Source organism: Pelodiscus sinensis, chromosome 2 (genome assembly GCF_052426305.1).
Source record: "Pelodiscus sinensis isolate ZL-2025 chromosome 2, ASM5242630v1, whole genome shotgun sequence".
Lineage (NCBI taxonomy): Eukaryota > Metazoa > Chordata > Testudines > Trionychidae > Pelodiscus > Pelodiscus sinensis.
Genome location: NC_143053.1, coordinates 150,766,407 through 150,792,171, shown reverse-complemented (window position 1 = coordinate 150,792,171; position 25,765 = coordinate 150,766,407). Strand labels below are relative to the sequence as shown.

At 39.6% G+C, this 25,765-nt stretch overlaps 1 protein-coding gene across 4 annotated transcripts in view; it reads left to right on the top strand.

Annotated features, from left to right (window-relative positions):
• The window catches only part of PTPN3 (protein tyrosine phosphatase non-receptor type 3), a 316,623-nt gene that overhangs the window by 184,634 nt on the left and 106,224 nt on the right, over nt 1-25,765 (top strand). For all 4 annotated transcript variants that reach the window (XM_006135940.5, XM_075921606.2, XM_075921609.2 and 1 more), the window contains 3 exons: nt 7,913-8,085; nt 13,875-14,009; nt 15,062-15,238. In XM_006135940.5, the coding sequence (XP_006136002.2) occupies nt 7,913-8,085; nt 13,875-14,009; nt 15,062-15,238 (485 nt within the window). The remainder of the gene's footprint in view (nt 1-7,912; nt 8,086-13,874; nt 14,010-15,061; nt 15,239-25,765) is intronic.

Genomic DNA, 25,765 nt, shown 5'->3' with positions numbered 1-25,765 from the left:
AGGTAGTACAAGTCAGGGAACTTTTTCACTCTCAGCGGAAGAGGCATTTTGTGCTTGTAAGACCTCTGCTAAAGAAATTTGGATATGGTGGGCCTCTGCATCCCAATTGGCATGCCACTTCAAGAAATGCATAAAGCTTCACTTCAGCTGCTTTGTTTTTGGAAGCAGGAGAGGGGAAGAGTCAAAATCTACCAAAGATCGAAGTCCTATAGTTTGCAAACTGACCCCAATTTCTACTAATATATTATTTATAAATATTTATCAATGGTAAATAAACTTAAATTTATGGGTTGGTTGCAAACTGTTCACTTATTCACTCTGAATAATTTGTGGTGAGTGATTGGACACTTAGTCATAAAGCGTTTCTGTTCTCTGATTGGATGATTGAAATACTGAATAATGAACATTCTCTAACTTATGAATATTCTTGTTTGCATATGAATACTAGTATATTCATAAACAAGAGTTCCCAAAACAGTCATGTGAACAAAATCCCTTTTGTGTTAATGTTTACAAACAGTGAATAATAAATGAAATGAATGTGGTCAAACTTAGCAACCAGTTGAAAGTTGAACAAATGCATTTTTAGTATTGGACTTGATGATGTCCTGAGGTCTCCTCCAATCCTATGATTCTGTTTAATCAGCTCTAGAAGGTAGATATCACTTTAATAAAGTACTTACGTTGTGAACAAGTATGTTTTAATGTCAAAAAGTTAGTTTACACATTCAAGAAAGCCACATCCACTCTGAAAAGGGCAGTATTCTCAAAGTTTATTGTGTTGAACAGCTAGGGTTGCCAGGTGTCTGGTATTCACCCCGACAGTCTGGTATTTTTGCCTCCTGTCTGGTGTAAAAAAAAATATCAGAAAATACAGGACACCTAAGATGTCTGGTATTTTCTGATTTTTTTTCTTCTCCTGGCCAGCAGGCGAAAATGCCGGGCACCTGGTAACCGTACAAACACTCAGTGCCCGACATTCCCTCCCAGGCCCCATCCCTCCCTCCCAAGCCTCCAACACTCCCCGACCCCAGTTCCCATGCTTACCTGGTTCCGCAAGGCTTCTGGCGCAAAATGACTGCCGGCAAAAAGACCAAAGGGAAGCAATGACTCCCCTGGGTCTTACTGCTCAGCTACTCCCCTGCTCCTATCCCTGCACTCTCTCTTAAAGGGGACATGCTGTTTTAATACTACTTCATTTTAATTTTTTTGGTTTTTTTTTGCTTAATAAGTCTTTAAGTCTTGGAGTCCTATTCCCCCCCCCCCCTCCCCACAACAACTTTGGTTCCCCCCCCCCTTTTATTTTTCTTCAACAGAATTTTTTCCTGGTGGTTTGGTTTTTGGGGGGAGGGGGGGAAATGCGTGTATGGTATTTTTGCTTCAACCATCTGGCAATCCTATGAACAGCTGTTTATCATGGGTGATAGGTAAAGGCCCAGATGGGGAAGGTAGCCAAAGCCTGCCCTGTCTTCCCAAAGCCACAGCCCTTCCCCCAAGACAATGCCCCTGAACAACCTTTCCCCCTCTCCCAGGCAAGCCCCGCCCAACTCCACCTGAGGCCTGCGACTGCTGCATGGCCTGGCCCCAGTCTTCAGAGGTGCAGTCCAGTGGTGTAGCCCTAGCCTTCCCTGGCTGCCAGAGAGCTATACGGTGTGGTCCCAGCCACTCCCAGGTAGTTGGGCAGTGTAGGCAGTTTTGGGAAGGCCTTCCCTTGTATGCATAGCCCGCTGCGCATTCTGTTTGTTTTAATGAAAAATGATCATTTTGAAAGCTGTGATCTATAACTCTTAAGTCATAATTTCCTTATGCTTCCTAACAATACAGAACAATCATAGTAATCTAAGTAGCATCACGTATAAGCATCCATGAAACCTGAAGGAAAATAGGAGCAGCTGTGTAACTTTTTCTTTCTTTGTATGTATAAAAAGGCAAATCAGGTGCACTGTTACGTCACCAGATATATCCATCATTGTCAACTATATATGTGAGTCACAAGAAAAAGGGGACGTAAGGCAGGCAGTTCTACAGTTTAGTGATATAGATTGCTGTCCTGCTACTCTGTGCCTCAATTAGAGGGTCTGCTTACCTTGAAGACCCAGTTTTTCCAATGTATATGAGACAATTAGGCTGCTGTTGGCTTTCTCCAGAATATCAGGCAAGTCAGGTGGGCTGAGACTGTATGTGTTTGAACGTATTTTGGTCTTGAGATTTATCAACCTTCCATTTCAGAGTTCAGAAGGTATGGGTTAAATGAGATTGAGAGGGGGAAAAAGGCGATTGGGAGGAAGAAGACAGACCAAAATGGATCGGGAAAGCACAGTAAAGCATAGGTCCCGCAAACCACCAAAGGCTTAATGAGTAAGGTTTTTTTAGGCCTGTCAAGAGATTAATAAATTTAATCGCAATTAATCATGTGCGCCTCCCTTTTGAAATGCTATGCCAGTGTTTCAGCGGGGCAGTGCTGCATGTAGCCCGGGATCAGCTGGGGACTCCAGCTTTGCAACAGCGGAGCTGGGGATCAGATGGGGACTCCAGTTGATCCCCGGCTCCACTCACACTGCCCCTTTTAAGCGCCGGAGCGGCACTTGAAAGGGACAGCGCAGCATTAACACCTGTGATTAACACGTTAAAAAAAGTACGCATTCTGTCCTGCATTAATCGCAGGCATTAACGCAGGTCAATTGATAGCCCTAGTTTTTTTTATGAAGCCCAACATTGCTACACCATCTCTGTCTTTTGTATGCCATTGCATTATTTAGATGGAGGGTATTTCTTGAAAATCTGGAGAAGTTGCTCAAAAGCCACAAACAGGTGCTCATTTAAAACATTTTTGTGTACTTCAGGCTTTTGATTGATAACTTGTCTTAATTTCAGTCCTCCTTTTTTCTTTTCAATAATTTTTCCCTTCTTACTCTTTTTGTGTCTGTCTTCCCATGCCAACTCTTCTAGTGAAACAGCTGTTCTTCATTTCTTTCCTCCTTGCTGATCAGCTGTTTAGCAGTGGGGAATATCTAACACTTCTCATTCTACTGATTAATTGATCAGATGATAGAAAAGGAATTGATTTAATCATATAGTGATTCATATAGCTAAAGGTCAACTATGACATTTGGTTTCAGTGGAAGGTTTAAGAAGTAAGGCTGGGAAGTAGAAGCCATTAGGGATGTTAGATATAGTGCAATTGAATAATCCTATAACTGCATGAAATTTTAGCAGTTATAAAACTGTTCAATAGTCCCTGGGGGCAGGGCCAGGAGTCAGTTCACTCCCAGCCCCGCTCCTGGGGATCCCACTGCCACCCCGCGCTGCTGCCTTTGTATCCGAGGTAGCAGTGCGGGGTGGCAGGAGGACTTGGTCTGCGAGGGAGCCAGTTTAAAATACGGCTCCCTGTCCAGACTGGCTCCGCCTCCTGCCCTGCACTGCTATCTCTGATATAGAGACAATAGCCCTTGTCCACGGGGAGCCTGAGCTCCCTGCAGACAGAAACTGGCATACATGGAGCAGCTTCTGTCCACAGTGAGCCTAGGCCCACTGCCGATGCTGCTCCACAGATAGAGGCAGCAGGGGGGAGGGAGGAGGGTGGACCAGTGCTTATGGGGAGCTGGCTCTGTGGGAGGCATCGGGGGGGGGGAGCAGCTCCACAGAGCAGAAAGGAATGGGGGGAGGCTTTTAAGTTGGCTCTCCACATGCACTGGATCTCATAGAGCCACCTGCCCACCCCTACCCCCATTCTCCATGCTGCTGCCTCTGATAGAAAAGCAGTAATGCAGGGGGACAGGCAGCTCCGTGTAGGTTGATATGCATGGGAAGCTGGATTAAAAGTTGGTTTCCTGCTTGTACCAGCTCCCACCTGCCTCCCCCCCCCCTTATCCACCACACTGCTGTCTCTTTATCAGAGGCATCAATGCAGGGGTTGGGAGGGCAGGCAACTCTGTAAGATCCAGTGCTCATGGGGAGGCAACTTAAAAGCTGACTCCCCACAGGCACTGGCCCCCACCTCCATCCCTTTCTTGCTGCTTCTGATGCAGAGGCAGCGAGGGGAGTAGGAGTGTGTGTAGTCAACAAGATAAACCAATAATCTCAGGTTTATTGGTTAATCTTGTAGTTGACTACAGGTTGACATCCCTAGAAGCCATGCTTGCTCACTAGCAAAAATTGAAAATACGTTTAAAAAGTGCAAAGCTTTTATTAGGCTTGTTTGTTGCTTATTGAATACTAATCGTATGGCAGTTCTGAGCCAGTATTACTATATTTTTACATGTATTAAAATGTCACTAATTTGCTGTTCTCTAAACACATCCGTAAACCTTCTCTAACTGATAGATGTATTGATTAAGCACATTACTGACTGCTGGCTGTGGGTAGGGTTTGGCATTATAAAGTACTCCCATAACTCCTGGGAGTCTGCTATTACTTTAATTGGCTCCAGCACTTAGTCCACAAACCTCTCTAATTGATCTTATGGTCTTCACAAATTGTGAACTATTCTAGAGTCTGATCTTGCAAAGGGATTATAAACATATAATCCATTTGTAGTTTCTTTGATTTAGTAAGATTCTATATGGTTTTAGTGGTCAATAATTGTGGAGCACTTCAAAGGATTATGCTTCTGTTGAGTAAAGTCTTTTTTTTTTTTACATTAAACATTTTTTTTATTCATTAATAATTTTTAAAAGTTGACTGGATTATCCCAAAACTTTCCAAAAATGAGAAAAGAGCAAGTATCTGAATTTTAAGCATACAAAGTTATTAGTGACTGCAACTGGAGACGACAAATGTTTTTCGTTGTCCAGGGGAAAATAATCAGGTAGGAAATATTGGATAAATTTCATCCCTTGTTTTTAAACCCTATGTCTTTCGCATAGAGTTAAATTGAAATGTTAAATTTAATAAATTCTTATGGCTAAAAATTAGTTTTATAGCTGCATAAAATGGTTTGCAGTTTTCCTTGCATTGGTCATCTTTGGAACAGCTGTGTCAATTTAATCATTTTAACTAATATTGAAGCCATCAGCAGGATTCTAATAAATGCCATTTGCTATTAAATCTTTTGTTGCTATAACTTTTTATATACAGTATTGCAAAAAAATTCCCAACAAAGTTTCACCGTACTTATGTTTAAAAATTGTTTATTTCACTGTAAGCACTCTAATAGAAATATCCATAATCATCAAATACTGTATTAGGTCCAGTGTGCAGGCCTGCTAATTGGGGAGAGGAGGAGGATGGGCAAAGGGGGCAATTGCCCTGGGGCCTGGTGATTCAAAAGGACCTGGGGATCCTGGCTACTGCTGATGCCATTCTGGCGGCAGTGGTGGTCAGAGCTCTGGGCCCTTTAAATTGCTGCCAGGGTCAGGAGCGGTGAGTTGTGGGTGGCTCTGAGGACTGCCTGGAGGGGGTGTGATGTGGCATGGTCTGGGAGGTGCTGACAGCTAGTATCTTAGCTCCACCCCTTCCACCTCAGGCCTCATCCCTTTTGGGAGTGTGGAGCTGCCTCCCTACACCTTGCTGTGGGGCTTGGTAATTCTGTTGGCCCACTGCTGGAATGATCGACCAAAGTTAATAAACGGATCCATGTTAAAGTTTTAAAATATATATGAAGGAAGGTGCATGTTAGACTGGCTGTAAAAGAGGTTTCCATTTAAAATGTCCACATATAAACTGCCAAATCCTGCTTACCTTTCTCATGGAGATGTCCCATTGGTTTACAAAAATAGAGTTTGTTATGAGTAAATTGATGAGATTTCATGAAAGTGCATGAAATTTGTGGCATTGAACAAATAGTAGTTATAAAATGTTGGTGTGTGTGTGTGTGTGTGTGTGTGTGTGTGTGTGTGTGTGTGTGGTGATATTTTAATAATTTGGGTCTACCCCAATTATGAACTCAGTTGTTGGAAAGTGGGTGAAAGGTGCCAATAATATGTCACAATAATTTATAACAGTAAATGTTGATAGACAAAGGTACTAAAAAGAAATAAAAATATCAGTCAAAATAAAACTGGCTACTGTTACCACTCAAGGACTTGGTTAACATTGTAAACAAAAAACAGAATTGGAAATGAATGGAACAAACTGGTGCATGGGAAATTAGGCCTAATTTTTGAACAAAATAATGGTGCTAGGAGATTTTTTTCAATCACCACCCATTTGGAGGGTCCTTAAAAGAGACTTTGGGGAAATCATGACACCAGGTCGGATGGGGGGAACTAGAAAAAGTGAGCTTTACCATTAGTGTTCCCTGTAAGCGGAGTGCTTTGGTGGCTGCCCAGGAGAGATTCAGGTGCCACCCACCTGATTGGCAGAGCTGTCACAGGGGCAGCATGTGTTTCTATTGGTGATACTCACTTACATGTGCCTTGGTGCATGTAACAAAATTTATTCTACCCATGTATTGATAAAATTAGAGGGAACACTGTTTACCATCATGATCACCCCCACCTTCTTCTGGGATCCAGGGACCCACCATGAAACTGTTGGCTCTTTATTGTCCTGATTGCTAAAGTCCTGGTGACCAAACTGAGTCACAGAAAGGAAACTAATGATATCACTTCATCTACTAGCTTTGGCTGGATTCTAACAACACTTGGCATGTGAGACTTGAGTTCCAGCTGTCACCCTTTCCATTGTGTATCCTTTTCCTTCTGCTTTTTTTTCGTGTCTTCTTTTCTCTCTCCCTCCTTGTTGTCTGGAATAAGAGTCTGGCTTAGCCAGCCAAGACCGCATCTTTTACAAACCTGCTCAGAACCTCTGATTAGAGTTAGCCAAAAGCAGCCCAAAACTGGTGTAAGTTTGCTAGTTTGAAAGTGTCTGATAAAACTGTGTGTTGTGCCTGTGTTTCTTTGGAAGCAAGGTTGCAAGTAGGAGGCAGCACAAGAGAAAACTGTATTTTTATATGTTCTTTTTTATCCCTTTTTCTGTGTGTGACTTTTATTTTGCATCCAGAAAAGCATTATCAAGCTTAAACAACATCATCCACCCCATCTCAATTATTTCTCTTTTCCTAGAAAAGGACAGTTATCTTTAATACCATCTAGTCTAAAAGACCATTAACGGAGGGATTTTTCTTATAAAATCTTTCTACAGTTAAATGGAAAGGGAACTAGAGATATCATTAAAATGAAAAGCTTATTTAATGCTTTATATTTTAAGTGCTTTCATTTGTTTTTTTATTCCTTTCTCTGTATCTTGAATTAAAAATGTCAAAAGATTTTTAGTGCACGATCATTGCCATGGAATTTAGGCAACACGGTCTCTGTACTCAAAACCTTGAACCTTATTTAACTGTTTAGTTTTGTGCAATGATAGATTGTTTGCACCTCTGACTCTCTGGACCTGTTTATTTCATTGAAATTAACACAACATTGATATGATGGTGATGGTCATGTTCACAGTGTTCAGTACAGTAGTTAATGTTATACATTTCTGCAGTACGCTTTTTGGGAGGTCTCTATGTAGATGTTAGCACAAAATAACTTCAGAACTATTTTGAGTCTGATTGGGTTATTTCTAAAGAGAGAGTGTTTATTTTTCTTTAAAAAATGTAGGCATAGACGTTTCAAAGTGGAAGGTTTTTGGAATGGTCATTGTTGGAAGACCTGATATCTTATCAGACAGCTTAAGCAGGGTCCACAGTTTTGTGGAGGAAACTTTTTAAAGTGTGGTCAGAAAACTGATTAAGTAAAGACATCTTTGACATTTCAAACTTGATTCTCAATCAGTGAGTGTTTTACCACTTGAAAGTAGTCTATGGCGCCATCAATTTTATTTTATTTTATTCTGTTGATTCTTTGCACTTACTGATGGCTTTTCTGTTTAAAAATGCATGTTAGCTTTACTTGACTTTTACATCCTTTTCTTAATATGGTCAATCTGCATATTCTGTATTTACACATAATGTGTTTGTTTATTATAGAATGAATCCAGAGAACATATAGTTGCCTTCAACATGTTAAATTACAGAGCATGCAAAAATCTATGGAAATCTTGTGTAGAGCATCACACATTTTTTCAGACACAGAAGTCACTGCCTCATGAAAAAAAGATATTGTCCCATTATTGGACCTTTGGGTCTAGAAACCCAACAAAGTGAGTATGGTGCCTACAGGCATGACTTTCTATTTAATTTAAAAATTAATTTTTAAGTCTCGTACACACTTTCTGTTCAACATTGAAAGCACGGGACTGTAATTCATGAGTTGAATCCTGTTTCCAGTACTATCATAGACTTGGTATGTAACTTTGACTGGCTACACTATGTGTATTTCCCGTTCTGTAAAGCAAAGAGAAATTTAATTCCTCATAAGACCTTTCTTGAAGTTTTGTTGTTTGCAGAGCATTCTGAGATCTTCCAGTAGAAACAGGAATAGAATTGTAGCATGTTATCCTTATTATGGGACCTAATTTTATAGAAAATTTCATGAAATTAAAAAAACAACAGTTCTTTAAGATTTAAACTTGGTTCACCACAATGCTTGTGCAAAGGCATAAGAGAACCAGAAAGCAAAAGTGACAGGAAACTAATGATAAAATACATTTACAAAATGAACATGCCTATTTTCCTTTTCAAAGTTGAAAGAAATAAGCAGTTTAAAGATGAAAATTTATGATGTTTTAATAATCTCAGGTTATGTTAATAACAGAGGTAAGGAAGCTTTTTTACAATTTTGTTATTTTTAACATTCATAAGGAAAAAAGAGAAGACAGAATCATACACTAATGAAGCCTGCATAATTCTAAACTGGTTTAAGATTTAAATTGAAATCTGTATAATGTTCTAAAATAAGGATGGCTAAATTGAATGAATAATATTTTCAAGAATCTATTTTCAATTATTCTTTATAATACATTTGGACTTAATATTTGGGTGCTATTACCAAAGGAATTAGTGTTTTTAAATAGGCTATAAGAGCAGGTGGAATGTTTAGATTTTTGTGATCAAGAGCTAATGCAATGCAAAACATATTTAGGTATTTGGAGCTTCAGTAGTTCAGGAGCTCCTGCAATACTAACTCTTCTAAATTCTGTATAATGATGAAAAGATGGGAACTTCCAAATCTGTAGGAAGTGAGCAGCAGAACTTGCTGGCTGCTAATTTTCTGAAGAAATGAATGAAAATGTAGTATTTTAGTTTTGTTTTCTACCTTTCTTGATTTGAGGCATTTTTTCAGGTATTAGCATGTAAATCATACCATCAGAAAGAGTTCCAAGGTTCTTAATTGCAGGTACAGTTTAATCACCAGTAACTGAAAACATAGTGTTCATATGTCTTTCTAATGGGATTAGTAATGTCTCCGTGGCACTTTTATAGAAATATTAAGGCTATAGTTTGAGGTTCTCAGTAACTTAATTTGTGAAGAGAAAAATAATTTCCCTTGCACAGTAGCAGTTTTGTGATGAAAAATGTAAAAAGATGTACTGTATATAAATTCTACACCTTTTCTAAATTGCTATAATAAAAATCACTATTTATATCATGCAAATCTGTGCAGTTTGTTTAGCACTTATAAGGCAGGCAGCTCTCCCTTGTCTCTATGTAGCGTGATAGCCAGTAGAATAAAAGCATCACAAATTAAGCTGTCTGGGTTTGCGGTGAGAGAATGTAGTCAAACAAATTTACTATATTGGAAAATAAGTGGTATTGCACATTGTAAGATTACCTAGCTTAAGGGGGATTTTTTTTGTAGACAATTTAAAACAAAAATACAAATAAAACCAAACTTTCAAATTGTCCTGGTTATACCTGCTGTGGGAAAAGAAGAATATGAGCTAGTTGGTATACATATTGCATCTAATTGCAAAAGCCTTTTAAAAGAAATTTTTCTTTTGGGGCAAAAAAAATTTTTTTTTTTGAAGTCTGATACATTTGATATAGATATATACATCTTTTGCTACAATTGCTACAAAGGTCTAAAGACAAGTTAGCTCAGAAGAGAATCCAAAGATTGTGGGTACTCAGCGAATCTTTAGTCTTTTTTGGAGCACTCCTCATCAAAGTCAACTCAGGAGAAAAAAAGTGAAAATTTCAGAAAACATTTTCTCAGAATTTGTTATAAAGTGTTTTAAATCCTAGGTATTTGTCAATTGTTAGATATTGTACCAAATTCTTCATTGGGAAGTTTTAGGTGCCATTCTTTAATAGCTAGAGGATTTTGACAGTCCCTCCTCTTTTCCCTAAAGCTTCTTGTGTAAATTTAAAAAGTTTTCCACTTCTCCCAGATCCTGGTGGCAGTATTGTGTGATCTGGATCCAATGGATTCTGTACCTCAGAAAAATGCACTCATTAAAAGCCTTACCATATATTTTAAGCAGGCAGCCTTCTCCTTTTCAGTGGTGGTAAACACGCCTGTGAGTCTCCAGTTCCATCAATAAATTGACTATGAAAAAACCTAGAGTTTTCTGCCATCTGGCTAATTAAAATTCTTTTGTTAGTTTTGAAAGACTTTATTAAATTAACTTATTCCAGTAAAATGAAAAATCTTGTTGTTTTCTGCCCAAAGAATGTACTGCTGCCAATCATATGGCCTTTATCTAAAATAATAGACTAGCTACTGGAACTCTTATCATTCTGGGATTTGAGCCAGAACAATTACAGTATGCATGGCTTCAGTTTCAGTAACATGGTGAGCACATAAACTTCAAAAAAATGGACGATAGCCATAGGTTCTAAAGGAGATTTTTCCCCATCCTAACAAATGATCATGGTTTTTTAAAAGAAACACTCTCCCTCCCCCTTCAAAGTCCCCAAACAAGTAAACACCCTCAATTTCCCCTCATTCCTCTTTTTTGCATTCAGATCAAACAGTATGATGGAATATATTAATACCTTGATAATGATCTTGAGATCCAAATTGGATTTTTTTAAAAAGAGATGGTCTAGGAATTATTTTGGGAAAGTTCTATGGCCTGTTTTCCAAAGGAGGTCAGGTGAGATTATCACAGTCCTCCCTTTTGGCCTTAAATATGAGAATAGGATACATTCATTTTCACTTCTAGTTGTGGGCTGATATTCAAGTCAACTTTGAAATGAAGTTTAAAATCATAGATGACAAATCCTTTGATCAGAACTAAAGACACCTAATAAATCAACTTAAAGAATTTTAACTACCATGTGTTCCAGAGAGCAAAATTATGGAAAATGAAATATAATTGTTTAATTAGAATGAGGGAGAATTGTTTCTATCCAATAGTCCACTGCCTATATATTTTTGTGTGTCAGAAAGCCATATGCTCCAGGCTTCATAGCTTTCCAAAGAGAGAAATCTTAACTCGTGCCATGCAAGTTCTATCCAGCAGAGAGCCGGAGGGCAGATTCTCAACTGGAAAAGAGAGCTGCTTCCTAACCTCCACCTCTACCTGCCATACTTAAAATTATTTCCCTCTGTCTTTTTGTTGTGTCACAGATAGTCCCCAAGGAGGAAAAATAAAATAATACATTTTTGCTTTAGTACCTTTTTTGGGGGAAGGAAATGGTAAAACAGTCAGAAAATAAAAATGAAGGAAAATACTATAATAATGTATACAGTCAGGAAACTTACTGCAGAGATCTAAGGATCTTACTATGGGAATTTAGGTCTAGTATGATCTGGATAACTGCTGTAAAGCAGTGCTATTCTGGGTGACCAGTTAGTGTTGAGAGAGTTCATAAATCACAGCCTACATATCCATCCTACGAGTTGTCAAAATGGTGGGAATCCCTGTTACTAATGATATAACATTTAATTGCTATGACCATTTATGAGAAAATGGGCCTAATATATTTCTGATCCTTCGTTTGAGCAGTACTTATTTTTGGCACTGTTCCAGATCCCAGACCTCACATCACTATTACCGCCTCCATTCCACCTACAGTTTTCATGAGAAGTGTAGGACTTTCTCCATGACTCACTCTTAGATGCAGATCATCTTAGCAGTTGAAATTTAAAAAATTAGCAACCAGCCTCCTGCTGAACTCTGCTGCTGTTTTCTTAATAAGCATCTCAGTGGAGTGTGGCCTTATTTTTTCTGAAACTAGGATAAAAATAAAAAATGAGATGTGTGGCTAATCATTAGTTAATATAACGTTACAGTAAAAAATTCATACATAAGACTGTCCTATAATTTACCATGATGCTCACTTTTTTCAAATTAGTGGATGTTAAAGCTGATTGTGTCAATATTGCTTTAATAAACATATGAGAACTTATTCCTTCAAGACACAATAGTTACTCTAATTAGTGTGTGTAACTTTCATAGTATAACATTTGAACAAACATAATTTTTAAGAATGAGGCTCTTAATTATGTACACGAACATTGCCTTATTTTGCCAGTCTTTCTACATCTAGTTTCCTGTCACTTAAATGAGAATGGCATGTAAATGTTTCAGGTCTTAAATGAAGAAAAATTAATTTTTGAGAAAGTTTAGGTAATGATGAAATCATTGAATTATTAGTTTTAACAAAATAATGACAGCATTAATATTATTTGCCAATTACATCTATTAACTAGATTGGAATTCAGATTTGCAAAACAAAGTAAGAAACTTCTATCTATCTAATATTAAAAAAACCAAAAAACAATTTGGATATGAATTAGTGAACCAAACACGTAAGAACGGCCATATTGGGTCAGGCCAACGGTCCATCTATCCCAGCGGTTCCCAGCCTTTTCCAGATTGGGACCCATTTTGACAATTCAGGAAGACTTGGTGACCTAGAGCAATTCAAAAAATATGTGAATGGCTCCTTAAGAGCCACCTGGGGAGACACCTGGCAACCCTTTTGAAATGTAATGGCGAGCCATATTTGGGACCCGACCCATAGGTTGGGAAACCCTGATCTATCCTGTCTTCAGATACCGGAGGGAGGGAACACAACAAGTAATCCTCACGTAATCTCTCTCCTGTCACCCATTCCCAGACAAACAGAGGCTAGACACACCATTTCTACCTATCCTGGCTAATAGCCATAGATGGACCTAACCACCATGAATCTATCTAGCTCTTTTTTGAACCCACTTAAAGTCCTAGCCTTCATTACATCCTCTGGCAAGGAGTTCCAGAGGTTGACTATGTGCTGAGTGAAGAAAAACTTCCTTTTGTTTGTTTTAAACCTGCTGCCTGTTAATTTCATTTGGCGACTCCTAGTTTTTATATTGTGGAAATAAGTAAATAACTTTTCCTTATTCACTTTTTCCATACCGGTCATAATTTTATAGACCTCTATCATATTCCACCTTAGTCTCCTCTTTTCTAAGATTAAAAGTCCAAGTCTTTTTAATCTCTCTTCATATGGGACCTGTTCCAAACCCCTAATAATTTGTGTTGCCTTTTTCTGAATCTTTTCCAGTGCCAATATATCTTTTTTGAGATGAATTGACCACATCTTTATGCAGTATTCAAGATGTGGGCGTACCATAGTTTTATATAAAGGCAATAAGATATTTTCTATCTTATTCTCTCTCCCTTTTTTGACTCCTAACATTGTTTGCTTTTTTACTGCTTTTTGACATTGTGTGGATGTTTTCAGAGAATTGACCAGTGACTCCAAGATCTCTTTCTTGAGTAGTTGTAGCCAAATTAGTCCCCATCATACTGTATGTATAGTTGGGATTATTTTTTCCAATGTGCATTACTTTACATTTAGCAACATTACATTTCATTTGCCATTTTGTTGCCCAATCACTTAGTTTGGTGTGATCTTTTTGAAGCTCTTCATAGTCTGCTTTGATCTTAACTATATCTTGCTGAAATGAAAGTGTTTTTCTTCTATCAGGATTTTTGAAGCATTTCCTCTCAGTTGAAATTACAATTACATATGAAATGTATTTACATAAATGTAACTGATTTCATATTCTATATAAAAAGTTATTCTAAAGGGCATTTTTATTTCCTTTCAGGTCTGTAAACAGCCAGTATTTCAGAAAAGTCATAGGTGGAATGGTTTGGAACCCAACTATGAGGAGATCTTTATCTGTTGAAAACCTAGAGACCAAAAGCCTTCCTTCTCGGTCTCCTCCTGTTACCCCTAATTGGTAAACAAAGTTTAAGCCTTACCAAAAAAAACCAAAGGAAAAAAAACAGTTGCTCAATTTTATTGTACACTTATAATACAGAACATAAAGGCATTGTATATAATTTATTATAGTGTGTATATTTTGTTAAAGTCTAAGTTATTTTAAAACAAGTTATCTACCAAGGAAATTGACCATTATAACACATTTCTGGGAAAAATTAATCAGTTTATTTCTTTGTGAAAGCACTTTCATATTACAGATTTCAGTTAATTTGCTGTGGTTTGTACATTGTATCATCACATGGAACTAACCAAGATTTTAAGAAATATTTAATAATCATTAATATCATACTGGGGTATAATAACAATCTTATATGTAAAACACAGTAGGTGATAATCCTTCTCTGTTCTGCACTAGTGAGGCCTCAGATGGAGTACTGTTTCTAATTCTGAGTGCTACACTTTAGGAAAGATGAGGACAAATTGGAGAGAGTCTACAGTAGAGCAGCAAAAATGAAAAGGTTTAGAAAACCTTTTGTATGAGGAAAGGCTGAAAAACTGGGCATGTTTCATTTCGAGAAGAGAAGACTGATGGGGGATATAAGTCTTCAAATATGTTATGAGCTGTTTATAAAGAGGATAATAATCAATTGTTCTCAATGTCCAGTGAAGGTAGGAGAAATAGCAATGGGTTTAATCTTCAGCAAGGGAGACTTAGGATAGATATTATGAAAAAGTTTCTAACTATAAGGATAGTTAAACACTGCAATAGGCTTTCAAGGGAGGTCATGGAATTCTCATTATTGGAGGGTCTGAAGAACAGATTAGACAAACACGTCATGGATAGTTCTGCTTTATTTTGTTCTTTCTTCGCACAGAGCGCTGGACTTAATGATACCACAAGGTCCCTTCCAGTTCCATACTTGTATAATTGCAACCAATTTTTCTGCTGCTGAAGTGAAACTTAGTGTGCTGTAATTTAGATCTCAGGGCATGTTTTGCAATAGAATTAGTCATTTTAAAAGAATTTTCCAAAGGATTCTGTTTCAACCTACTTGTATTTCTCTTAAGGAGGAGTCCTAGATTGCGTCATGAGATTCGTAAACCACGGCACTCATCCGTAGACAACCTTACAAATGAGATTGCCTATATTACAGAAACAGAGGATGTTTTTTACACATATAAGGGTTCTCCAACGTCAAAGGACAGTGATTCAGAGTTGTTTCAGAACCACAGCTCTCAGAGAAGGTAAGAATCTCTGCACACAACTAGTCATTTGTTTTTTACTTCAGATTTTACAGTAGCTTTAATAGAACTACAATATTACATTGAATTAAAGTAATTACGTACTTAAATCTCTCAGAATTAAGGATTATGCAAAATGTCCCCATTTTTAACATCATAATACTTATATACAAAGGAACATATTTTCATAATATAGCTAAATGAGAGTTTTCTCACTAACTTGGAGAAGGTAATAAAATTACCAGCTATTGCCTGCCTCAAATAATGGTCAGACAAAAGATCTAGAAAAAATCTGTTTTCTAGCTGTCAGCTTGGTCAGAAAATGGAATACATAAAATGCAGTTTCTCTGTGATGCTAAAAAGATGGCTTCTGGTGAGCTGGATTAGTCGTGTTCATATGTTCTGTGTCACTTGGAGCATTGAGGCTTCCAATCTTAAATGCTATATAGTCCCAGTTTTAAATACACGACATAATTTCTTTTCCAATAAAATTTGAACCTAACCCTTTCTTAGTTCAGAGAGGATGTGTCTACACAGCAAAATTATTTCGGAGTAACGGTCGTTATTCTGAAATAACTATGTGAGCAATAACTACACAACAATTCCGTTATTTTGAAATAATGGACGGCTTATTCCAACTTCTGACAACCTCGTTCTATGAAAGATAACGCCTATTGTGAAATAGTTATTTTGAAATAAGGTGTGTGTAGATGCTCCACTTCTGCTGTTTTGAAATAGTTCCTCACCAGGGCCATTCTAAGTGATTCTTCCTGGGGCTCTAAATCGAGATAGCACATGTACATTAAGGAAGCCAGCCTTGGGCTAATTTTGAGGCTTCCCTGCAGTATAGCTGTGCTATTTTGGAATAAGTATTCCGGAATAGTTTATTCCAATATAACTGTGCGGTGTAGACGTAGCCTAAGTGATTGTGGACTGTAGACCTGGACCCATGGATTCCTAGGCAGTGCTGAGATCATGATTGTCACCCAGCAGCTCATCTGATACAGTAGAGAAGGGAGGTAGTGAAAGCTCTAGCTCACAAAGGACCCACCCATGAAGCTTCTGATTGGGGGAAGATGTCTAGTTCCACCCATTGGCGAAGACCATACTTAAACCAGAAAGAGGCATAGGAAGTTGTCTGAGTGACTTTCTAGCTGGCTGCTGCTATGAATCTTGCCTAACTTGCCTGATTGTTGAACTCTGCCTTCCTAGTCTCACCCTCCTAATCCCAGATCCTTGTCTGTTCCTGGTACCTGCTTTCCCACCTCACTCCCAATCCCCCTGATCCTAGACTGTAGTTCAGGTTGAACTTACTCAGTCTAGTACCAGGGAATTTGCCATACCAGTGGAGGTCAATATTGTCCCCTCCAACCCTGGTCACCAGATCCAAAGGCTCCATTCCTAACCTCCAGCTGGGCTCTGCCAGGGCTCCAGGATGCTGGCCCTAGAGCTCAGCTCTTCCCTAGTCCAGCTAGACTCCTGGCCCCAATCTGCCTGTTTTTCCCTGAGAGTTCTCCAGCCCCAGAGCACCCACAGGGTTGCCAACGATGCTGGGCTAGGGGTGTTGATGGACTTGGGAAGTCCGGATTACAGAGGTTCAACCTGTGTACCTTGAGTCTGATGCCAGATTCAGCGTTTTGCTTGGGCCCTGGTTTGACTCTTGTCTCTCTTGTTCTAATTCCTGATGTATAACTATTAGGCTTGAGCCCATGCCCTAGTCCAGAGGTGGGCAATAATTTTTGATGGGGGACCACTTCAAAATTTTGGAAAGTGGTCGAGGGCCGTACTCTTCCATGATATTAATGGACGAGATGTGGCATCTGGGATGAAGGTTGGGTGCAGACGGGAGCTTGGGGTAAGGGGCTGGGGTGCAGGAGGGAGAATGTAGTCTGGGAGGGAGTTGGGAGGAAACAGGCAGTTGTGACCTAGGGCAGGGGACTGGAGTACAGGGGTTTAGGATATGACCTAGGGTAGAAGGAGATTGTGATCTGGGGCATGAGATTGGGGTGTCAGATCTGGGAGGGGATATGGGTACAAGAGGGGGGCAAGGGTTTGGATATATTGATGGGGGGGGCAAAGGGTTGGGGAAGAGAAGGGCTCGAGTGCCAGAAGCAGGATCTGGTCAGGAGACTTACCAGCCAGCAGCCAAACCTGTCTGCCTGCAGAATTAAGGCTTGCAGAGTTTAAAACATTTCCCAGCCAGCCAGCCTTCCTGCCCAGCCATGTGCTTATGTGAATAACTAAGCCAAGGAGATGGGGCAGGGTTCTTCTTGGCTACCTGTTATTCAAGCTCCCATTGGCCAGTTTCTGGCCAGAAACCAGCTAATGGGATTGTGTTTGGGGGCAGGGGCAGCTCCTGAAGTGTTCCCCCCTTCCCAATAGTTTTGAAACAGAAACAGGGCCCAGCAGCCACATTTCTCAGTGGATCCAGCCCACAGGCCATATTTTGCCTATGCTTGCCTTAGTCCCTACAGGTTCATAGATGAAATTTAGATTTCAACAAAGTGGACATACAGTGCTTCTGCTGTTCTTAGAGCTTAGTTTCCCACAGTTTTCAAAGCTGGGTCCCATTTAGGAAAATGACATCAATACTCTCTCTTAGCTTGGCCATATGATGGTAAAGGTGTACATATCTTAATTTTTAAATCTTTTGAGCTACATTGGGTATTCTTCTTACATTTTAAGAAACAGTGTTAATAGAAGGTTTTCAAAACACCTATCACTGTAATTATCATAGACAAATTCACTTTGTCAACCAAATCATTCAGTTCTCACTGTAAACCCTGAGATTCAAGCATTTTTTCTCCATTTTGGAAGATGGCAGAATTTCTACAGTAAGATCACAAAAATGGTTAACTGTAAAATAGGAAAAAACCACAGAAGTTAAGATGTTAAATGCATTACTTTGTACACTTGAGTAAGAACATTGCCTGCTTATGAACATCTCCCACAAAAGTGGGACTGAATACCAGCAAATTAAATTGAATATTAGCTGTGCATGCAACAATCATCATAGTACATAAAACTATGTAATGTGTCACTTTTTGTGTAAATAATCATAAATAGGAGGCCTTGTCCTCCTACAGCAAAAGTGTAAAAAGAAGTGACAGACAAATTATGCCCTTTCAGCAGCCTTTCATTTCCAAGTTCCTTTAAAAAGAGTTTCTGGGAACATTTAGTAATTCAGGATATCTTCATATGAGATCATGTTTTTACCTTGAGCAATATATCTTGGGTCTTTTGATTTTTGTTTTTACAATAATGTGTGTATGTGGTCATGCTGCTAATATTAATTTTATGTCTTCAAATAAAGATACACTAATATGAGAGTTACACTTTCTCAGCACTGCGCATTACAGTAGTAATCTGGTTTTGGCCTTTTATTAATTGTAGAGGCTTGGAAGTGTTTAGCAGCTGAGTAAAAGGGATTATGCAGATGGTAAAAGAGTTAATGGGAGCAGAGGTGGCAGTTCCTGAGCAGACATTAGGAGATGTGGATGGTGGGAGTGCTTCTACACTGCACTTTAACTCGAAATAAGCAATTTGAGCTATGCAAATTGCGGTCTTATTTCAATGTTATTTCAGAATAGCTTATTTTGAAATTTGGTGCTGTCTGCACAGCACTTATTTGGAAATGAATCTCTGTTCCAAAATGTCTCTTGCTTCTTGTGGAATGAGGTGTACAAGAACGTCAGAATAGCGAGCCCATTATATTTTGAAATAACGTGGACTCTGAAAGACGCAGAATAGCTTTTTTGGGGTACCTCAGGTATCCTGAAATAGTGCTGCAGTGTAGTTGTAGCCCTTCGAGAAAAAGCGATGAGGGATGAGAGGGCAAGTGCAGAAGACGACACAGTTGATTGAAAGGTAGGGCTTAGTAGCCACTTTGACAGAAATATACAATGGCCAGCAGCATTGGTTCTGCCCTGATGTCTCCTCTTCATTTTGCCTGTAGCTGTTTATCCTCTGTTCATTTTGCTTTGTTTTGTTCCAGTATTGTCTCTTCCCTTTCTTTTACTTTTTTGTACTGGTTGGTTGTCTTGGTAAATAGTATGAAAAGAGCTTATTTTTGTGGTATTTCTTGCATGTTGAGAACAGTGTTCCAAGTTTCACTGAGAATACCACAGTTTTTTTTTAAATATGACTTTTGATGATAAATGGACCAGAATACCAAACTGAGGTTGTATCCTAGCAATTTAGTTTAAATTGTGATTAAACATACAGGGTAAAAACATCACCATTAGCTCACAAAATCAGATGCTAGTAAGTTTATACATATCTCCAGTATTGTCTGGTTGTCTTAGGCTGTGTGGCCGAGCTGAGAGTGCAGCTCTTACTTTAGAACAGAATTATACCATGTGTATATAGGGATGAAAACAATGAGCTACGTTTTGACTATGTTGTACAACTGAGAAAAATATTAATTATATGATATATAGAACTGTGTTGAAACTTACTCTCAGTGCTCCTATGTATATTTTGTATTGAGTGTCAGATATTGTGTGCATGTGTGTGAGCAAACAAATTATCCTTTTACTAGTTAGCTCCAGGCTTAAAAGGTCATAGAGTTAGATGGGTAGGTAACAGTCTTTCCTTTAGCTCCGTATTCTAATCCTTAGTTTTCTGGTGTGTTGTTTATTGTGGAGGGCCTCTTCACAGCAAGGTTTATTTTGATCCCTTTTTGTAACAACAGAAAAAAGATGGAGAGAAAAAATACTGTCCATGCTTTCACACATTAATCTTAATTGTTTGTTAATTCACGCTCTGAAACAAATCTCTTCTGAAAATTTTCTGATTGTAATGTTAAATTTGCTATTTTTCAATAGATGTTCTTGGTCTAAATCTTGTGAGTTTGAAATTTCAACCTGAAAAAATAGACAACATTCTCAATGATTGCAGTTGGTGGTGATGGTGAAATAAGCCTAATGAAGAATATGTTAAACATAGTATTGAATACAAATAAATCAAATGCATTAAATAAAAACATATAAGAACTAAGGGTGTGTCTAGACTACAGAGTTTTGTCGACAAAAGTGGACTTTTGTCGACAAAACTATACCTGCATCTACACTACTGCTGAGTTCTGTCGACATAACGTCGACAGAACTCAGCAGTTTTGTCGACGCTGGTAAACCTCATTTTACGAGGCATAACGCCTTCTGTCGACAGAGTTTCTGTCGACAGAAGGTGTTATTGAATGTAAACTGTCCTTTGCGTCTACACTACCATGTCGACAAAGCACCTTGCTTTGTCGACAGAACTGAATGTATTGTAGACGCTCTTTGTCGACAGAAGTTTTGTCGACAGTATCTGTGGACAAAACTTCTGTTGACAAAAGCCTGTAGTCTAGACGTACCCATAGTCTTTGTTGTCAACAGTTGTTTCAATAACTAAAGTGAAGGTACTGGACTGGTATTTTCTCAAGTGTTTTTTTGACCCTCTATATAGTAAACATGGGGGTGGTACAACAGTTATAGCTGGGGCCTTTTTCCTGGGAGATTGCTTTCAAATACAAATTTAAAGTTACTAACCAATAAGCATTATTAGTTGAGCAATTCATTTTAGTTATATAATCTGAGCTCTTCATCTATTTATATAAAAAACTAACTTTCAATGTTTCTTTTGCAAAAGCAAATAAAGATGTAAAGCAGGATCAATCTGACAGAACAGGCTTCCATTAGTTACTGTTCTGCCTCTGAGAGCTTCATTTTAAACTGTGAAAGTGATTTTAAAAAAATCCCTCAATATAACTGATGTTACAAGAACATTTTTTCTTTATTTTCATTTGATTTAGCTAAAAAATTAAGAAGCATATAGCTAAAGCCCTTGGCACCTTTAAATGTGAGTCAAAGATATAATCATAAAACAGTTTGCATCGTGCAGTCAAACCATAAGGAACTGACTAATCCATGCATTGCTGTTTTTATAAAGTTAAGATGATACCATTGAAAGATTATAAAGTAGCAATTTTGAAATTCCCCAGTCTTTTATTTCTCCTTTGAGCATTTAAAAAGGAACAGAGAAGAGTACTAACTTCCTTTTATTATCCTACCGATGTGTAACTCATCCTGATCTAGAGGAGCCATCATTAGAAATAAAGAAGTAGAGAGCTCTCTGTTTCCATTCAGTCCTTAACTTTTCTTCTGAGACTGTTTAAAAAAAAATTGACAATTAATGCCATCCATGGTAGTGGGGGAGTGAATATGGAAACATATGTTGATGTGGAAACAAAGGAACCATTGGTATCAAACTGCTGGCAGATGGGGACAGCTTTCCATTGTTGGACTCTTCACTTGGACCTAAACTTTAAAATTGATTTCCAGTCACACAGCTAAAGTTCTGCTGCTTGCTTTTTGTAAACTGTGAATTAAGAAAAGCGCGCTAGTTGAGTTATAACTTAAATCAAATGCAGAGGGAGTCCCCATCAACTGTTTGAATATGCTTTGTCCTTTATTAAATGTATTCCTACTTGTTATGCATTCCTTAGCACAAGTGTGTGTGTCTCTCCATAAACATTACATATTTACAAATTGGTATGGAATTGGTTTATTCATTTGCATAAGAGTCCAGCATTTGACTTGCAATGTGCTCATTCATCTGACACATTTCTCCGTTCACCATGTTCTTGCCCATGTCTCCACTTAAACTTTTTGGAAAAAAAAGTTCTACATTTGTCCTAGACCCCTAGTTTGCAACTTGTGAAGTCAATATTACTGGGTTGTTTGGGGCGGGCGGGAGGAGAGGAAGGGGTTGAAAGAGTGGTGCTGGGGAAATTTAAATTACAATGGAAACTATTGCAGTATAAACTATACAGAGTGGCTTGCACTGCTTTATTACTTCTAAGAAATTAGGTTGAAATTAAGGTCTGCTTTTTAACCCTCGAATTTACAAAGTCAAAGGTGTCTGTCCTCACCGGGCACATGAAGTCAATGGAGTGCATCCCCAGTAGTGTGGCTACCTTCAGCTTTAACAGTGATGCACTTTGGGTAGCCGTTCCACAGTTCCTGCTGACCCTTTGCATTCTGGGTTAGGCTCCCAGTGCCTGATGAGACAATAACATGATGGTGGTTCTGGGTACATGTTGTCAGCCCCTCATAATGCACTTATCTATTCCTTCACTCCCTGCTTAAGAACAATGGCAAGCAATCTGTGTGCCCTGTTTTCCCTAGTTATTTGTGCAGGTATCTTAGCAGGGCAGACTGCTGTGGCAGGCATTATAAACAGGTCACCCTTATGCTGTGGTTTCTCCAGGAGCTGCTGGAGCAAGGAAGAACGTGAGGCGGCAACGAACACAGACGTGCAGGAACCATTGAATTGAGTGACTGGCAAATGCCGCTAGCATTTGATCCTCTGGACACACTGGAACATTGTTTCTGGTGCCATGACACAAACACAGACTGGTGGGGTCACATTGTGCCTTTGGCCATTTAAAGGGACACTTTTGGAGTTTATCACCTAGGTTACATTTTCTGGCCGGGACGGGGTTTGAGGCAAATAATCTACCCGCTAATTATGAACTGCTAGACACAAGGGCAATAGAGCACATTGTGGATCACTGCAAATCAGAGAGGCTTTGAAAACCAGTTCTGTGGCAGTGATGTGACAGTCATGTATGTTGCTCTTAATACCCTTAAAACCCTCTGCATTACATGTATTGACCTGTATACTGTCTCCCATGCAACTATTGACACAAACAGTAAAGATCCTGCTCTGAAATAATGCATTTTTGAGGAAACACAGAGAACAGAAAGGGAATTCAGAGTGTGAGCTCTGATTGGGGCGTGTAGAAGGCTCAAGGCAAGAGGAATATTACAATCCTCCTGGGTAGGGCTGACGGGGCCGCAGCAGGCAGGATTTTTTGTTGAGCAAAAAAAAAAACCACAGCACACAAAAAGTGTCACAGCCCCTTTAAATCCCCAGCCTTCCCGCCAAACTCTGGGACCGACTCTGCGCTTGACTCACCCCTCCTGCAGCGCAGGGAAGCCACCGTTCTCCTCCTCTGGGGATGACGCCCCCTCACGCAGTGCGCCCGGCACGCCAGCACACTTCCGGCTTTAGGGCACGGGGCCCTCTTAGGCGTGGGGCCCTATTCGGGGGGAATCGGGCAAATTGGCCTAAAGCCGGCCCTGCTCCTGGGTAGCAATCAAAGCTGTGGAAACATCCCTGGGAGTTGAGAGGAAGGCAGCCTGTGACTTCCCTTTGATCCCTCCCCCCTCATTCTTGGCCACCTGGGAGAGGAGGGTATGGAACTTGGTGAGGAGAGCACGTGATTTATCATAATAAATCTGTGCACCAGATGCTCTTCCTGCACCTCTACCAGGTGCCTCACCAGCTTTGTTTACTCCTCCACGTGCCTCAGCCTCTCATCTAGCTCATGTTCCCAGCAGGCTCTCCACTCCTCCTGTTCAGTGTGTGTGATCTGTAACATTGTTCTCCTCCATGAGTTCAGTTGTGCTCTGTCAATGTGGGCGGATTGCATTTGCTCATTAGACATTTCATCCCGTGTACTTTTTTTTTCGCCTGCTGATCTGTGATAGCCTGAAGTGCTGGAGGATCTGTGGGAGTGGGTAACAGATTCACTGTTGCAGCTGCATTGGTGGAAAAAAATCAAGGGTAGACTTTAGAGAAGATACATTGTAAAACACAGACAATTAACTCAATTACAGTGACAGAGGCACTTTGCTGCAAAAAAAGGCATGCTTTATGTACAATGCCAAAGTTATTTTAAGCACGTACCAGGCAGGTAGAAGATGCAGCACAGGGCAGCTGGACTTGGTTTGGTAGCAGGCATGTAACAGGTTGCAGTTTTTGTTCTTTTGCATCACTTTGAAAATATTTGACAGAGTGCTTGCAAAGTACAGCCTCCATGGCTATCTAAGCTTCTGTGTTTGCAACAAGGGACTGCATTTGTAAGGGGTCCTGCAAGGGTCAGGAACCTGGGTGGCTTTGTAGGGGATCATGTTACCAGTGTGTGTTTGCCACCCGTGTATGCAGGCGGGGGAACCTGTTCTCTGGAATAATCCCTCCCAGCCTTTTGCAAAGAGGACAGCAAACCTGAGGTCATGATTTGTTGGGGATGAGCAAACGGAGGTGGATTGCCTCACTGCTATTGATTAGAAAGCTTCCAGTATTTCATCCAGGTTGCCATGTGCAACATCAGTCTTCTCTGAATTAAAGAGTATGATGGGGAACAGATGCTGACTGAATGTGCCCAGAAACCTAGACCTTATGCTGCAATGCTTTGTGCTGCAAAGATGCCAGATCACTTAGTCCTGGGTTGGTACAGAAAGGTGATCTATCTATGGATGACTGAATAAGACAGGCCTCCCCAGGAATCTTGTGAGAAGGATGAAAGAATTCCTCTGAAAGCTTTATGGAGATGTGCAGGGAGGATTCCTGCTCTTTCTCCAGACAGGTTCACAAACATTTTCAGGCATCAGGTACAGAGTGGCTGCCACTGTACCTCTCAGGGCAGATCAAACAGATAAAACCCAATTACATTTATCCACGGTAGCATGACTAAAAATGTGAGCTCACCAGAAGTGCCCTCCCTGCCGTCAGGATCAGGCAGCAATAAGTCCTGGGAGGGGATGCCCCCAAAATGTAAAAAACTTTGAGATTGGATCCTCTGCTTGACTGCTGTGCATTTTCCTCCTCCTTCTCCTCATCTACAATTTCCTCATAGGGTGTGTCTAGACTACTGAGTTTTGTCGACAAAAGTGGTCTTTTGTCGACAAAACTATACCTGCGTCTACACTACCGCTGAGTTCTGTCGACATAATGTCGACAGAACTCAGCAGTTTTGTCGACGCTGATAAACCTCATTTTACGAGGCATAACGCCTTCTGTTGACAGAGTTCTGTCGACAGAAGGTGTTATTGCCTGTAGGGTTGCGTCTAGACTACAGGGTTTTGTCGACAAAGCAGCTTCTGTTGACAAAACTTATGTTGACGTAAGCCTGTAGTCTAGACATACCCTAAGGTACCGCAGGACTAACAGTTGTTTTTAAGGAATTATCTGTTAAATTGTAGGGGACTCTCAAAACCCATGGTGTTATCAGAAAACATTGTAGAGATGAGAGGTTTGTGTTTGCATCTAATATACACAAAAATCTATAGTTTTGTCTCAAAACTATGTATCGTTACTATAAGGGTTTGTCTTTAAAGGGTGTTTCCCAAGATATTTTAAATTCAGTAGGTGTTTAGTTTGCGGTTCTTGGATGATTTATATTATTTCCTGCACATCTGACCTTATTTTCTATGGGGGGAAGAAGTAGGAGGCATAGCACAGAATGTCTTCTCAAAGTTTTCATGCTTTCTTTTTATTTTCATATGTGAAAATATAAGTGTGGGATTTTATGAATGTGGGGTTAGTTTTCATGGGTTTACAGTTTTGGTGGGACACATGTTGAGAACCTGTTATCCTACCATTTGGGTACAAGCCATTACAGACTAGAGCCGTTACATTTCATTACATTTCTATGCGCCCGCCAAGTGCTCAGGGCTGGCCTGGCCTCGGGCACCTGGCGCA